The following is a 17,538-nucleotide window of genomic DNA, read 5'->3' as shown; positions in this document are numbered from 1 at the left end:
CCTTACCCACTGTACCGCAGCTCCAGCCCTGAAAAGAACATTTTATTTACTTTTTATTTATTTTGCTTTTTGGGTCACACCCGGCGATGCTCAGGAGTTACTCCTGGCTCTGCACTCAGGAATTACTCCTGGTGGTGCTCAGGAGACCATATGAGATGTTGGGAATTGAACCCTGGTCAGCCGTGTGCAAGGCAAATGTCCTACCCACTGTACTATAGTTCCAGCCCAGAAAACAGCATTTTAGAAAGAGCCTCTCATCTCTCTCATCAGCCTCTAGCAGATGAGAAGGATTTCACCCATTTGCAGTCTAAATCTGCCCCAAATAAAGCAAAGCCAGCCTTGCACTCGCCTGTCCCACAGAGTGCCTGCCTGTTCTGACCCTTCCCTCTGCCCATTAAAATTCTGTGTGTTGGGGCTGGAGTGATAGCACAGCGGGTAGAGCATTTGCCTTGCACATGGCCAACCTGAGTTTGATTCCCAGCATCCCATATGGTCCCCCGAGCACTGCCAGGAGTAATTCCTGAGTGCAGAGCCAGGAATAAGCCCTGAGCATCACTGGGTGTGACCCAAAAAACTAATAATAATAAAAATAAAATAAAATAAAATAAAATTCTGTGCGTTGGATACCCACAACTCCCCACGTGGTCCTCATTCACACACACCTCCCTAAATTGTGGACACCTCAACCCCACCTACCAACAACCCCCAAATGCCCTGCACTGCCTCCTTACCTACAAGGGTCAAACTGACTCAGTTGGCCCCCACAGGCTTACCTACGTGTCCACACGGACAAAGGGAGGGAGGGGTGAGGAGCCCTGTGGGTATCAGCCCAAACAAGATGCATCTGTGGATTTATGGGGACCCCGAGCCGCCAAGGCCCTGCAGAGAGCAGCTGCATGTGCCCATCTGCCTGGGACTCACCAGTTCCTGGGGTCTTCAGCGTGCCGGCTGTGGCGGTGGGCTTCGTCCGTGGCATGGTGATGCCCACCTGAGCGGTCATGCCCCGCCGCCATGAGCCCGTCTGTGAGATGACAGAGTTCTTTTTGCCCGACGTGCTTTTGTCCGACTCGTCGGACACGTCTGAGGGGTTCCGCCGCCACTTGGAACCTGGCTCCATCTTTAGGCCACAGTCAGACCCGCCGTCTGACTTCTTGACATCGTCGCCAGGCCACAGGGCCGTCCTTTCCACCTGGGAGTGCTTCTCGGCGTCGGTCTGTGGACAAGACTTGGTCTGAGCCCCTCGCCCCAGGGAACGAGGCCGCTGCTCCCCGGAGCCAGGGAGGGAAAGACGAGAGCTATCTCATTCTGCCCTGTCTGGGTCTTTGTGCTCTGATGATCCCCTTGCTAGCAAGTCTGATTTCAGGGGTCCGAGGAAAGGAAACGATTAGACATGGATTCTAGAAGGGAGGGAGGAGAGTAAAAGGGGCCGAGAAGGAGAGAGAGGCCAATAAACCACACGGAGTGGGACAGAGCCGAGGGAGATGTGGAGAGCGGTAGCCACGGAGTTTCCCCGACTGTCTGGGAAAGCTCCTCTGCCTTCTGGTCTCTAGCCTGCTCCAGCCTCCCGGCAAGCTTCCCTTCGTTCTGCTCGCTCCCCAGCACTGCTGGGCTGCAAGACCATTTTGGATCTAGCTAGTACAGTGCCTCAGACAGACAGACAGACAGACAGACAGACAGACAGACAGACACACACACACACACACACACACACACACACACACACACACACGGGAGGGTGCCTCCTAGTGCCTCTTGCATGGGGGAGAGGAAGGCTGAGAGGCAACAAATCCTGAACAGACACGTCCCCAGATTCCCACCCTCCTCCTGCCTGCCTCCGGCCCCCCACCCCCCACGTGAAAACCCAAAGCGGTGGCTGCTCTCACCCACCCGGCTCCAGCCACTGCTCTGCTTCTCGCATGGGGTTTTGGCTTCCCACAAGGGATATAATTAGCCAGCTTTCTTTGGAAGAGCGCTGACCTGCAGGCCGAGGAACCCAGGAAGGGAAAGTGTGATGTGAATGATTTCAAAGACCTGACCTAACCAGTAGGCAATCTGGCCTCCCTGAGGAGGTGGGGGTCACTTCCAGGAGGTGCAAGTACAGAGAAGCCGAGAATGGGGATTGAGTATGACACGCCGACCCCAGTCCCACACTGCTGTGCCCCCCAGGGCCCAGAGTGGGCAGCATCGGCATGGCAGGAAGGTGACACAAACACCTGTGAGAATCTAACCCCTTGCTTGCCGTTTCAGAGTCCCACGATGCCGTGCTCCACGCAATACAGGGGCTGAAGGGACCCAAGCCCCACTGCCTGTCTGCCATACCTCACACCCTCGTCCTGATGAATTCCTTCACTGTCACCTTCTGGGGTGCCTTCTTTGGTTTGGTGACCCCTCTAACACTCAAGTTCCCCTAAGGTGCTTGGCCCCCAGAAATGTGAGGAGATAAAACAGTCCCAGTTACAGGAAAAGTCATTGTTGGGGCATGAGGAGACACAGACAAGGGGTCTTCTGGCCTCTGTGCCCGGGGCAGGAACTGGGTCAAATCCATGAGAATACTAATGGCACATACTTTCCAAGCAACAGCAGGTTCGAGCTCACAGTCGCATGCAGCCCAGAACTCTGGTCAAGAGGACAGTCTTCATCTCAGTACCACAAAGAAATGCCAAGGAGTGTTACCCAGCCTGGGTTCTCTTTCTCCAAACACTTCTAGCCTCTTCCTTTAAGCAGGAGTTACTCAATTCCCACAGCTTTCCAGGCTCCATGCACGGCCTAGGGGTGCATGGATGAGTTTCACTCCCATCCCTCCGGTACTACGTAATGCCAGTTTCTGCTCCACTGAAAGAAGCAGATACAGGGGAAATGAAAACATAACTGTGACTGTGAATTCAAGAATGCTAAAAGGACAATGAAAAACATTCTGAGAGAGAGAGAGAGATACAGGTATTGATTGTGGTGATGAGGGATGCTCAGGTGAGGCCTTTTGGGAAGAAGTGTCTCCACAGAATGTGAACTTTCTAGGAGAAGAGATTAGGGCATAAAATGTCAGGCAGAGAGAAAAAGGCATGTACAAAGGTTCTGAAGTCAGAAAGAGACCGGCTTTGGAGACATCTATACATCAAATATTTACTAGGCGTCAACTCTATATAAGCAAGTTTTGCAGCCATTAGGAATACATCAGTGAATAAGCATATATTCAGAGATCTTCAATCTATGATGGGGTTACATCTTGGCCAATCTGTAAGAGTTGAACATGCACTAAAGCTAGCTTCTTCTGAACATGAACCACTTTAGTACCATTGTGAAGCTCAAAAATCATTACTCTGAGCCATTAGAAGTCAGGAACTGTCTACAAATTGTTGATTTCTTAGAGCTTATATGTACCTATATTCTATACTCCCTGACACAAGCAAAGAACCATCAATATTTTCAGCACATGCCATACTCTGGGTTACTGTGTCAGCTATTTTTTTAATGTCTCTTTTTTTGGGGGGGCGCTTCACACCTGGCGATGCTCAGGGGTTACTCCTGGCTTTTCACTCCGGAATTACTCCTGGCAGTGCTCAGAGGACCATTTGGGATGCTGGGAATCGAACCTGGGTTGGCCGCATGCAGCCCTAATGTCTCCATTTTTAATTTTATCACAATCAAAAAAGTTTTTGCATGTGCTGGGGCCTGGACTCCAGGTTTCCCATGTGAGAAGCACCCACTCTACCACAGAGTTACCTTCTGAGCCTCCCCAAATCAAATTTTACTGATGCTCACAATAGAAGTAATGGCCACAATCTATAGGGTACTTGCTATGTGCTAGGCCCTAAAGTACTTACATCTCTATCCCCAGCTCTCAGAGACCACCTCCCCCTCTCAGGGACCATCTCTCCCTCTCAGAGACCATCTCTTCCTCTCAGAGATCATCTCCCCCTCTCAGAGATCATCACTCCCTCTCAGAGACCATCTCCCTTCCTAGCTCTCAGAGACTATCTCCCCCTCAGAGACCATGTCCCTTCCCAGGTCTCAGAGACCGTCTCCTTCCCTGACTCTCAGACCATCTATCTCCCCAGGAACCCTGGTGGTCCCTGCTGTGAGCCTGCATCCACCTGACTACAAGACCTACCTGACTTTGTTTTTGTTAAAGGGCTTTAACTGATGGTAATTTAGGGTAAAAACAGAAAGATTTAATCCGTTTACATCCCTTGACAATTAACTTTCTGATCCTGACCAAAGAGGTATGTTGAGTCTCCAACTGTTTTTGATGAATAAGTGACATTTATGAGCTGAAATCAAAGAATTGGTCAGAAGAAGAGGCCACCCAGAGGGGGTCAGGTATATCCCCTAAGAAATCCTACATAGAGACCGCACAGAAAGTACAGAGGCTGAGGCCCCTGACTTCAGCTGCTGACTTCAGTTTGATCCCTGAACTACATATGGACCCCTGTAGGATAACAGATTCAGGTAGTTTAGGTTTATTGGGTTACTCCTGTTACAGTGCTCCTATTCCTCTTTGTTTATTTGTAGCTTCTTTCTTAGTGTTCTGTTGACTTGTAAATAATATTTTTCTCTTCTCCTTGAGTCCTTTGCATAGTTTATTCAGAGCAAGTCCTTTTTGTATGGACACAGGAAGATTTAACAAATGTTATGCTTTTGTAACCTAGGAGTCATTTGACTCTACATGATATTTTCCTCCAGGGCATCGTTCTCTTGACCTAAGCCTCAGCTGCCCTTACTTCCTAGCACCCCCAAAGCACGGTCCTGACGGGGGACGAGAAGGACCCGGGGCAAGCGGTGAGTTGTGTGCTACCCTGGCATCGAGATGGGCCTAGCCAAAGTGCCTAATGCTTAACTATAAGTTAAGAGCTTGATCATGGACAAATGCTGTCATGATCCAAACAGTGATAACTAGATTTGGACCCTGCTAGGGTGAGGAATGATTAATCTGGCCTGAGTGCTGTGGTCTGAGCCTGTGGCAAGACGTTGCCAGGAGAGCTGCCTTGCAAGCCTCAATGTATCCCTTGCTATGTCCATACAAAAATAACTAGTATTAAGATGTTAATAAGTTCCTGGACTAAGGAAAAAAAAAAACCTTAAGAGTGAGGAAGGGCTTTGGAATGCCCTGCCCTCAGGAAGGGCTTTCTTATGTTGATTTTGCTACCTGGCTGGGTGTAGCCTAGAGGGCAAGGTGGGAGAGACAAGTAGGAGGAGAGAGGAAAGAAGGGAGAAAGAAGCGGCAGTTGATCCAGAGAGAGGCCAGAGCTGGGAGTGTGGGAGATGAGAAAGATGGAAGATTGAATAAACGGTAACTAATCAGCAACCAGCTTGGTCCTCGTTCTTCCTTCGCCTGTCCTTGACCATCGGCCGTCCTGATCCAGTCCACACACTGCGGTTCCAGAGCACCGAACGCGGGTGGTGAGACAGAGCCGCCCGGAGAGCCCGCGAGTGTACTCGCCCCTCTGCGAGCTTTAGTTTTTTACAGACCCCCAAGCACCACCAGGTCTTACTCCTGAGTACAGAGCCAGGAATAATGCTTAAGCACCATCAAGTGTGCCCAACACAAAAAGGAATCATTTGGGCCAAGGAGATGGCAGGATGGATTGGCAGACACGCCTGCATGCCAGAGCCCCAATCGTGGTGCCAGCACCAACTCGGAGCGACCCCCCCCAAGTAGTACTTTGGTGGCCCAAACCACCCCCATTCCCCATTTTTTTTCATAAGTAGCAGATGTTTATTCTGCATCAGTGCATAAGAGAGATTCCAAGCCGGGCTTTAGGGGAAAGGAACAAAAATAAGGGGATTCTTCTAACGGGATGCTTTTTTTCTGTGGTTCAATATTGTATCTTTTTAGCAGGAAGCAAAGAGAAACCTACTGATTTACTAACCTCTCCTCTCCCCCTCACACACTCCCTGCCTTGGTTCCCCGCTTTGCTATTACTATTACCTTAAAATTAAAGCTGCTTCAGGGAAAAAGACCAAACTGTCTCCAAAGAAAGGAAAACAGTAGGTATACCAGGATACTGGCCAACGTAGGTGTTCAGGACACAGGCTAGCTGGCTGTTCCGAACTCAGGGTTCATCACCATTTTGACACTGATCGCTCAAGCATAGTATAGCTTCAAGTTTATTGCTCTGTTCTATAAACTTTTTTGGTTTATGGGGGTCACACCCAGCAGTGCTTGGAGACTTCAGGGCATTCTCCTGGACTGACAGTTCAGTGCTTAGGTTTGGCTCTGAGATGCCTGGAGTCCAGTGATGATTGTAGGGGGGTCCTGGAGTGAGGGTGGGGGACATGCAGGGATGCAAATACAAGTTAGGCGCCTTGACATGCCAGTGTTATGCTCTAGCACTTTGACCCATATTCCTCTCTCCACTTAAAAATAAATTAACAAATAAATGGGGGTGAGGGGTTGATAATAGTTCGGGAATAAGGCACCTGTACTATTTCGCCTTGCATGTGGCCAAACCCTGTTTGATCCCTGACACTGCATGTGGTGGCCCAAGCACTCCCAGGAGTGATCCCTCAGCACAGAGAGGAGTAAGCCCTGAGCAAGCCAGGTGCAGTCAAATACAAAAACAAACAGCAATAACAATAACAAACAGCAGAGGAAGAAAGAGAGAGAGAGAGAGAGAGAGAGAGAGAGAGAGAGAGAGAGAGAGAGAGAGAGAGAGAGAGAGAAGAAGGGAAGCATTTGCCTAGCACACAGCCAACCTGGGTTCGATCCATGGCACCCCATCTGGTCCCCTGAGTACCACCAAGAATGATCCCTGAGCATAATGTTAGAAGCAAGCCCTGAGCACTGCCAGATATGGCCCCAAACCAAAGTAACAACAACAACAACAGTGACAATAGTAAATACATCACTGAAGACCTGCGATATGGTTCCGGGGCAGACCACTGGGCTTCTATGTATAAGACCCTGTGTCTGATCCCAGCACAACGGAAACCAAACAAAACCACAACCACCAGAGCCCACATCTCACCCCCAATAACCATCAGAAACTACAGCCCAAGTGAAAACTGGAGAAGTCCCAGGTGATCTCCAAGTCACACCTGGTGTAACCCACCGGCAGGCACCTGCCTATTTCTGTGGGCCACAGCGACACTCAGCCCTGTCCTCGGAGGAACAATGCCTCAAAGAAGAGATTTCACTGATCAGGATGGCGTGAGACAAGCTGAGCAAAGGGGAAGGGGGAAGTCGGTGTTCCACCCTCTCACAAGTTCTCTGAGAGATTCTATCCAGAGCGGGGGTTTTCCCCCCGCCCCCCACTCCAGCAGCCTCCCCTGGGCAGCAGGGACATCCCCACATGTGAGGGGGCCTGGAGGCGAGGGGCACCCCCAGGGATGACCAGTCTTCCAGTCCCTTAGTTCTGAGGAACCCCTTTTGCATTTGTGAAATGGGTTTAGAGTTGACTCCCAATCACAAATGAATGCAGTGAGGAATGCAAGGGAACGTGTTTCCACGAGATGACTTTAGAAACAAATGCAAGGTGTATTTTGAAAGCGAATTTGGAAAAACGGTAGGAACAAACACATGGTGGGTAAGGCTCTTGTCTGGCACGTAGTTGACTCGAATTCAGTTCTCGGCACTGCATGAGGTCCCCTGAGTACCATCAGGAGTGATTCCTGAGTGCAGAGGCCAGAGGAAGCCCTGAGCACTGCCAGGTCTGACCTAAATCTGCCCCCCTCAAATATGTATATAGTAGGTTATACCCCTATGTGCAGGGCATATGCTCTGAGACCCCAAACCCTAGGTAAATATCTTTTCTAATATACCCATATCTAAAGTATAGTTTAAAGATTTTTGGGTTTTTTTTTTTTTTTTTTTTTTTTGCGTCACACCTGGCGATGCACAGGGGTTACTCCTGGCTCTGCACTCAGGAATTACCCCTGGCGGTGCTCAGGGGACCATATGGGATGCTGGGAATCGAACCCGGGTCGGCCGCCCTACCCGCTGTGCTATCACTCCAGCCCCAAGTATAGTTTAAAGTTTATAAATTAGGCACAGTGAGCAATTAACAACAAAAGTGAAGCAGAACCATTAGGACAGGCACTCTCATAAAGGTTAATTAAAAAAAGAACAACAGAGACAATCTAATCCAATGAAAGCCATGTGTCTCTCATTCTTAAAACATCTTACTGTGGGGCCAGAGAGTCAGTACAGGGGTTACTCTCCAGAGGTAACAAGGAATGCACCAGAGGGCATGCGGTCTACTTAGCTTCACTGGGTGTGTTCCAGGAGGTCCCTGAGCACTGGTAGGATGGCCCTCGGGTTCCCTGGCATTGCAGGGTACACAAAGCACCATGACCTCCGGCCCAAACCCTGAACTTCCAGCCCAGCTGGCCACATGCTGCCGGGAGTGGGTTCTCTGAGCACTGCGTGGGAATGTACTCCCTCCCCGGGCTCCGCTCGCCCACCCGGGGTCCCCTTCCTTACCTGCACGTCCAGGTTTTTGCGGGACGAGGCAGGTGTGTTGGCATAGGAGCTGATGGAGGAGCTGGTGTTGATGTCATCCGTGCTCAGGTTGTCGATGGTGTCGCTGATCCCGCTGCTGACGGAGCTGCTGTCATCCCAGCTGCCAAGACAAACGCACCCCGGTCACCACCTCCTGCCGCCGCCACCGCGGGCTGAGGGGCACCCAGTGCCAACACCCCGCCAAGCTCCCCCTTTGTCCTGAAGTCCCAGACAAAGCTTCCAGCCACTGACACGAGTCTGGGGTTGATGAGCACCTTCCCCTTCCAAAAAAAGGGTGCTGCTTCCCCAAGCACCGGAAGCAGAAGACACACCCCACTTCCCACCCCACCCTCAGCTCCCTCTCAGTGCATGACACAGCGCTGGGTGGGCTGGGTGCCAGCTCTGCAGGCAGAAGGGCTGGGCCGGATAGTCACCCTCCAGCGCTGCCAGGAGGACCCTCCAGCCCCCCACAAGCACCAAGCTGGGAGTCGGCCCTTAGTACCACGGGGTATAATCCCCAACCCCCGAGCCCCACCCCCAAACAGCAACAACAACTACAACAACCAAGAGGGCCAGAGAGACAGTCTGGCGGGAAGGGTGTGGGCCTGGCAGGCAGCTCACCTGGCTCAATCTTGGGCACCACATGTGGCCCCTCAAGCCCAGCACAGAGTCGGAAGTCAGCCCTGGGCTTAGTTGGGTCTGCCCTCTCCCTCCATTCTTCGTTTTCCAACACTCAAAGCAGTGGGTCTTGATTCTCTTTCTTCTTCACCCTCCCAGAAGCGCCTAAACACCGATGGCCCAGGACGGGCTCAAGCCCCGCCTCACCCGCTGTGGTGGTCCCTGCACATGCAGAGGCACTGCGTATGGTCTGGCCCACGAGCTGGTGGGATCCCAGCTCCCTTCTGCTCCCCAAGGGTCTGCTCATCCCCTCCACAGCCAAGTGATGTGTCTGAGGCATGGGTCAGATACACGGCTTCACTTCCTCCAGCAGCTTCCAGGTCCTGGTCCTTAAAGCCTAAAACTCCATGCTCGGGGCCACCCCTTGGCCCTGCCCCTCCTCAAGGCCTGGCTCTGCTCACGTGACCCCCTTCCCTTCTAAGCCAACACAGTTCTTGTGTTCAGGCTCTTGGGCTCACTCTTCCTGGACATCTGTCCCTGATTTATTCATCTCGAGCGTCATCTCCTCAGCAAGGTCTTTGCCGGACCCTCTATTGTCGCGGGGGCACACACACCACCCCACACTTCCCAGGGCTGCTTAAACTTGTTCCATGCCTGAGAATTTCTTATGAGTCTGGGGTAGAAAAAAAATAAGCATATAATTTGACACATTCTCCATCTTGGAGATTTCAACTACATTTCAACCTGAAACGTGTACTTTTGTCAGGGAGAGAAGGAGGAATGATCAAGTATTTCCCAAGCCCAGAATAAAGAAGACATTTATTTTGTTTTGTTTGTTTTGTTTTGAGGCCACACGGGGCAGTGCTCAGGAGTTATTCCTGGCTCTGTGCTCAGGAATCAGTCCTGAAGGGTTTAGGGGACCACATGGGGTGCCAGGGATCGAATCTGAGCCAGCTGTATCCAACACAAGTGCCCTACCCACTGTACCATTTCTCTGGCCCCAGGAAACATCTCTTTTTAAAATCAAGTTTTCACAACTCTCCCTTCTGTCATGTGCTCCAACAGGATCGCGGCCCACAGTTTGTATTTTTTTTTTCTTTTTGGGTCATACTCGGCGTTGCACAGGGGTTACTCCTGGCTCATGCACTCAGGAATTATTCCTGGCGGTGCTTGGGGGACTATATGGGATGCTGGGAATCGAACCTAGGTTGGCTGCATGCAAGGCAAACACCCTACCCGCTGTGCTATTGCTCCAGCCCCACGGCCCACAGTTTAAGCGGAGAAGTGGTCTCCTGCTCCCCTGCTGCCCCCAAGCTGTTGTGTTCTCTTGTTCCTGGGTTGTGGGACTACTTACTGTCACAGAGCAGCTACCCGATACCCATTCATCTCAACCTTTTATTTTTTCACTTTGCAATGCTAGGGTTTGAACCCGAGTCCAGGCATGCAGAGTTGTATCATAGTTCCAGAATGGGTGCTTCTCTAAAGGCCGGGGAAGGAAGTTTCCAACATAAACACGCAATACTGCCTGACTTGACCAGGAAAACCAGGTAAATCTGACTGTGTTTCTCTTGGACCACCACAGACGCTGAGGCCCAGGAGATCCTGCACCAAGTCAGGCAGCTAGTCAGAGGAGCAGCAGCCGCCTCCGGATCAGGTCATTCCGACTCCAGAGATATCAAAGGTCTTTCCAGAATGTCGATACTTGGTGCCCTCAAGAACCCAGCCTGGCCCACTTCCTGGCGAGGAAGGTGAGGCTCCGGGCCTAGGCACAGGGGCCAGGGGCAGAGTGAGGGTTGCCAGGGTGGTCCAAGAACCAAGTACAAGCAGGTAGGAACAAGGAGGCTCGGGGGAAACTTGTTTCAAGAGGCGAGGTCCAGGGGCTGGAGCAATAGCACGGAGGGTAGGGCGTTTGCCTTGAGGCCAACCCAGGTTTGATTCCCAGCATCCCATATGGTCCCCCCCCCCCACCAGCACTGCCAGGAGTAATTCCTGAGTGCATGAGCCAGGATTAACCCCTGTGCATCGCCAGGTGTGACCCAAAAAGAAAAAAAAGAAGCGAGAGGCGAGGCCCAGGTCACCTTTGGCCCCAAAGCACAGGGAAGACATGGGAAGATAACAAGTTGGTGTGGGGATGGGGAGGGGGGCAGGGGGCAAGGGTCAAGGTACACAGTTGGTGTTAAGGAATGCTAAAGCTAAATATACAAACAGAGTTAACGACACTGAAATCTCCAGAGCCAAGCCTCAGTCACCGAACTGAAAAAGGGGTCTGTCAAGATGGCAGGCTGGCATGGGAGGGCAGGAGCGGGAACCTGGGGGCTCTGGAGGTGGGATTCGTGATGGAACATGTATGGCTAAAATCCAATATGGATAACTTCCTAAGTTACAGCGCTTTCATAAAAGTGTGGGGAAGAGGGGCTGGAGCGATAGCACAACGGGTAGGGCGCTTGCCTTGCATGCGGCTGACCCAAGCTGACCCGGGTTCGATTCCCAGCATCCTATAAGGTCCCTTGAGCACCACCAGGAGTAATTCCCTGAGTGTAGGTAGAACCAGGGGTAACCTCTGTGCATCACTGGGTGTGACCCAAAAAGCAAAAAAAAAAAAAGTGTGGGGGAAAGGAAAAAATAAAAACAGACAAGCTCGTCCTCAGACTCCTTCACTCCAGTACCCAAGAGCCAAGCTTAGAGGGCCCACATGGATGCAGGGGACATATGGGAAGGTCCAAAACAGGGAGGTGACTTTGGGGCCAGGATGTGGCTCAGCGGTAGAGCACTTGCCTTGCATATGGGAGGCCCTGGGTTTGATCCCTGGCACTGGAAAAGAGAAAAAAATGGGGAGGTGGGTTGAGTGTGGATGAAGTCCCTGGGTTTCAGAGGGTCTCATGGCACCAGGGGCTTAGCAAATGCCAGCACTTAATCTCCCAGCACCTCCCTTACAGCTTCCAATTCCTCCAGGAGAAAGCCCTGAACATGGCAGGGTGTGGCCTCCCCAACAAACAAACAAACAAGAAAACAAACAAAATCCCAGAATTCCCAGCCTCATGTGCTGAGCAAGGCGAGGTGACCAGAGCACAGCAGTAGGCAGCAGGCACCAGTGACTCACACCCTTTTTTCTTTATTTTTTTTGTCTCCCAGGTAAGGGTCAGGGGGCCTGGGGGTCAGTCCCGGTGATAACTCAATCATGACAGTTCAAGGCTAGGGCTCAGCAGTGCTGGGCAGTACTAGGCAGTGAGGCAAAACTGGGGACCAAACTCGGGGCCTTGGGCACAAAGGCAAGGCACTCACCTATAAGATACTATCCCCTATCCCCCCCCCCCACCCCCTGCCAACATCAGCTCCCTCCATTTTTCAGATGGAGAAAGAGAGGTGGAAGGAACAGCTATCTGGACCATCATCACTCCATGTTGGAGCTGCGCTTAGTTCCTGTGCTCCTTCAAGAAGGGGGTTCCTTTGTTTTTGTTTTGTTTTTGTTTTCATTGGTGGTGGAATATGGGCACTGGTGAAGGGATGGGTGTTTGAGCATTGTATAACTGAGATATAAGCCTGAGAACTTTGTAACTTTCCACTTGGTGGTTCAATAAAATAAATTAAAAAAAAAAAAGAAGGGGGTGCCTGGGCTTACTTGTCTTATCACCTCCTTTCTAGGAAAATAATCTCCCAGCACCTCCCTTACTGTCTTTCAGCAAATAGATCCTACACCCCCACCAACTGCACCCGAGGCTACTACTATCCCTGAATCTTTCCAGTGCCCAGGGCGAGGGGAGGATGGGAGGGAGAAATGGGTGATTACACCCACTTTGGGACACCCTCTCCTAGCCACCCCCCCATGCTGCCTGTGGCACGGTGGCTAACCCTGCAGCACTGACCTGACCAGCATTCACACTGATTCTCATCAACACTCCCATCCCCTCCCAGAGGGCTCCCGATGGATGAAGGCGAGAGTTGACCGCAAGGCGACTCTCCCACGTAAACGCCTACTAGAGCTGGGAGTGGAAGCCCCCCATCCCACACAGGGTGATGCCTGACTTGGTGGGCCTGTTCCCCCAGCCCGCAGGCACATACTCTGTTCATCTAAGGCTGCCAAACTCAACCCAAGCACAGGGAGAGACAGGACAGAGCTGAGGCCAACTCATTTCCCGCCATGGATTCCCAGTCCCACGTTCCCACCCCCCACCCCCCTTCCCTCTCTGTCAGGTCAAACTTCCCTCCACTTCCCTCTCTGGGACCCACAGATGCTCAATCGCCTCATAAAAGGCTCTTCTGGGGAAATTCCAACATAACAGATGGGAAAGGACTCACATGTGCTCTCACAAAAGAAAACGTCGAGCGTTTTCAATTGCACCTGTTCTCTGGGGTTAAGAGTTTTATGTATCCATCATTTTCCCCCTTAATCCAACCAAAAGAGAAAAAGGCTGATGGGAAAGGCGGGCAGCTGGTCAGGAGGAAGGAGGGAAGTTAGCCACAGATGCCCAGGAAGCCACAACCCGGAGTTTCTGTTTTGAAATGGTACCCGCTTTCCCCTAGGGAACACTCAACACCCCTCAAGATGAGCATGAGGCATTCGAATAGGGGTCTGGAGTCCAGCGGGCCTGTTGAGAATCCACAGGATGGTTCTGCAATGGACTTGGCCGGGAGGGTGGCACAGGAGGTTGAGCAAGAATAGAAGCATGGGACAAGGAAACTGCAAGTGAGAAGGAGCGAGCCCGTGCTGAATAAGGAACTGTGGTCCCCTGGAGGTGTCTGGTTCCAGAAAAGAGATGGCTTTCCACGCTCAGAAAGCCAGCCAGGTCACCTTCCTGTCTGGGTCTCTGGGGACATTGGTTAAGTGTTAACTCGATGTAAAAATCACTTAAGCTCTTTTCTCCCCATTCGGGGTATATAAACAGTCCCAATTCACCAAGATTAGATGTGTGAGTCCCAAGATAAAGGTGAGGTAAGGCTGCTTGGTGTTAAGGATATTGGGAGCACCAGTTCTTCTATCCACCTCTCAGAGAAGGGGGTTGGAAATCACCCGCTCGAAGGTTGGGAAGTTTGGTAAAGATGTTTTAACTCGGTCCAGAACAGCAGTCCCCACCAAATCATATGGCCACTCACAAGGCACAGGGGAAATGTAGCAACAGCTCTGCAAGGAAAGGCAAAGGAGGCCACTGGCTGTGGCCACTTCCCCGCTGTCCAAGAAGCTGGTGCATGAAAGGAAATGACTCAGAGGCCCCGGACTTGAGCGTCTCTATCTGGCCACACTGAGAGCTGGAAGCACCCAGGAGACCAGATCTGCCTCTGATAGATCAAGAATTCTTTTATTTAAAACTAATTTGCTCAGGAGGGGGTGGGCTAGCGCCTGCCATACCAAAGCCTGGGCAGCCACACTCACACTCCAAAGCCACTGCCATGCCTCTGGACTCTGGAACCTTCTTGGAGTCAGAATGGGTTACCTCCCCCCATCTCCCTGTACTTCTGGAAGCCCCAGCAGCGACACTCATGTCCCACAGCCATCGCCATGCAAGCTTATGTATCAGCCTCATTCCAGAGACTTATAAATAGATCTTAAAAGAGATCAACTAGCCACAAAAATGTCTCAGGTATCCCAGAACCTCACAGTTAAATATTCTTGATTTTCTGAAGCAGTATCTCCAAACTCTGAAACAGTGAGCAATCCTGGTAGGTGCATACCATATTGGATGGAACTGTAACCTAGAAGCCAACTGGTCTTGACTAATAAAACCATTACCACAGAAAGCTTAAATTGCAACAACAGCTTAGCAAACCCTAAGACAAGGACTTAGTGTCCTCATGATGAGATGCAAGAATTTTCACAAATTTTCTATTTTTCAATCATTCCATTAGTCATTTAGTGGTAACAAGCAATATAAAATAAATTATTGTGGGCCTGCTATGAGAGGCTTAAGAGATGGTTGGGAAAATGCAGACAGTGGTGGTGGATCGGTGTTGGAATATTGAATGTCTGTAACAAATTATCATGAACAGGTTTGTAAACCACGGTGTTTAAACAAAATGTGTGTGTGTGGGGGGGGGAACTAATTTGCTTAGGTTTTCTGCACTTGGTACACTCATGATCACGGACAGTTAATTACAATTTGTTGGTAAAACAACTCCTGATATGTGTGGAGAGTGAAAAAAGGGTTGCACGCAGAACTTGTTTGGTGGTAAGAATTAGCTGAATAGTAAGAATAGCTGACTCCAATCATGTGGCAAAGGGAAGTAAATACAACCTGGACGACATACAAAAGTCACTGACCCAAGTGGGGTGAGAAATGTTGAAAGAGGTGACAAAAACTGATTACAAGTGAACCCTGAAAGGAATCCAGGATTCGTGTTTACTGACTGTGTGGTGAAATGAAATTCCAGTTCAGAGGTTCCCAGGACCCCTGATGACACAGCCGAAAGATGTACAGTGAACGCAGAGGGGCTCAGAGTGATCACCCTAGAATATGAAGTGACTTTCTGACTCCTGGGTTTGAATGAGAAAAACGTATGTGGTCTCGAGTTCCCTAGCAAAGATGATCCCACACTTCTGAAAGCCTCGCAAGTGTTTACAAGATGAAGGGAGGTGATGAAGCAAATCAATATTTAGACCTAAGTTTTAGAGGAAAGTTTTTGAGGGCATTGGGATAATCTCTGTATAATTATTTACTTAATTTTGATTTGGGGCCATACCCAGCTGTGCTCAGGGGACCATATATGGTACTGGGGATCAAACTGGGATCGGCTGCATACAGGGTAAATGCCTTAACTCCTGCACTTCAATTTCTACATATTTCTATTTTAAAGACTCTATGGTATATTCTAAAACTCTGAAGTCTTCTGATTAAGTTTTAAATGTAAATTTAAACTTTAAAAGTCCGAATGCTGATGTCTGACTTTCAAAGCTAAAGATAAAAATTTAAGAGCACTCAGACTTTAAAAGGAATTGGAATAGGGCCAGTGAGACAGTATAAGGTAGGGTGCTTGCTTTGCATGCACGCATCTGTCCATTCAATCCCAGTCACCCCATAGGGTCCCCCAAGCACTGCCAGGAATGACCCCTGAGTACAGAGCCAGGAGTAAGCCCTAAGCACCAGAGGGTTTGGCCCCAAAACCCAAATCCTCCCAACCCCTAACAGAAGGAACTGGAGTCAGCCTGGGATGAAGTTCTAGAGTTCCATCCATGCTTGCCTTGAGTGTAGAAGGCCCTAGGCTTCGACTCAGGGCACATTAAAAAAAAAAAACCTGGAGCACAGATTGAGTCCTAACATTTTCAACTTTTTTTTTTAATTTGCTTTATCTGTTTAAGTGGGCTAAAGCAATAGCACAGTGGGTAGGGCGTTTGCCTTGCATGCGGCCGACCAGGGTTCGATTCCTCCGCCCCTCTTGGAGAGGCCGGCAAGCTACTGAGAGTATCCCGCCCACACAGCAGAGCCTGGCAAGCTACCCATGGCATACTTGATATACCAAAAAACAGTAACAACAAGTCTCACAATGGAGACATTACTGGAGCCCGCTCGAGCAAATCGATGAGCAATGGGATGACAGTGACAGTGATCTGTTTAAGTGCTCAGATAGGCTTTGCTTGTTAGGAGAGCAAGTCTGCTCTGTCAGATATCTGAGGAGATGGAGAAAATCAGGTGTGTCGGATTTATGAATGAACAGTCTGAAATAGTGAAGGAAACAATTATCCAATATAGAAAATAGTAGTAACTGTTTAGCTATCTCAATTTTCAAAATATGAACAAAGTATTAGTGGGGACAAGGAAGACAGCTCAAAAAGCTGAAGTGTATGCCTGGCACCCCAAGACCTCCTGAGCACCACTCAGGGCTCCCCCCAAGAAAAGAAGAAAAAAGTAATAATGAAGTGACTGGAAATGATCCTCACGGACACTGAATTTATAGATCAAGTAACTGAAGTTTAAAAATAAAAAGTTTAATAAAGTTTAAAAAAGTAAACATTTAAGAATAGCAAACCCTAATTCCTTTTGGATATAAAAGGAACACTCATAGACATTTAAAAAAATATCTAAGGCAAATTTTACTTTGTGAGCAAAGGAATGGGGTTCATGCATGTGTCTGTGCATGCGTGCAGTGTGTGCATGTGTGTGTGTGTGCCCACCATGTGTACTTTATAGCCTCATCCAGCGATACTCAGAAATCACTCCTGGCAGTGCTGGGGGACCATAGATGGTGCCGGGGATCAAACTTGGGTCAATCACTTCCTGGCAAGTGCCTTGCCAGCTATATTATCTCTCTAGTTCTGAGTGAATTTTACATGGATAACAAAAAAAAATTATATTTGATATGCCAAAAACAGGAACAACAAGTCTCACAATGGAGATATTACTGGTGCCCACTCAAGCAAATCGATGAGCAATGGGATGACAGTGATACAGTGATATATATATATATACATATACAGATATATATCACTGTATATATATGTATACACACAAACACATATATATGAGAAGTTTTTCTCTTCACTAGTTATTCTCACC

At 49.7% G+C, this 17,538-nt stretch overlaps 1 protein-coding gene across 9 annotated transcripts in view; it reads right to left on the bottom strand.

The window, feature by feature from the left end:
* Positions 1–17,538, bottom strand: part of NAV2 (neuron navigator 2) — an 822,512-nt gene that overhangs the window by 76,040 nt on the left and 728,934 nt on the right. For all 9 annotated transcript variants that reach the window (XM_055141684.1, XM_055141686.1, XM_055141678.1 and 6 more), the window contains 2 exons: positions 8,420–8,558; positions 922–1,213 (listed from right to left, as the gene is read on the bottom strand). In XM_055141684.1, coding sequence (XP_054997659.1) covers positions 922–1,213; positions 8,420–8,558 — 431 coding nt within the window. The remainder of the gene's footprint in view (positions 1–921; positions 1,214–8,419; positions 8,559–17,538) is intronic.

The sequence above is a fragment of the Sorex araneus genome, chromosome 6, assembly GCF_027595985.1.
Source record: "Sorex araneus isolate mSorAra2 chromosome 6, mSorAra2.pri, whole genome shotgun sequence".
NCBI lineage: Eukaryota > Metazoa > Chordata > Mammalia > Eulipotyphla > Soricidae > Sorex > Sorex araneus.
Note: the sequence above shows the minus strand (reverse complement) of the source record. Positions and strands in the feature narration are given on the sequence as shown.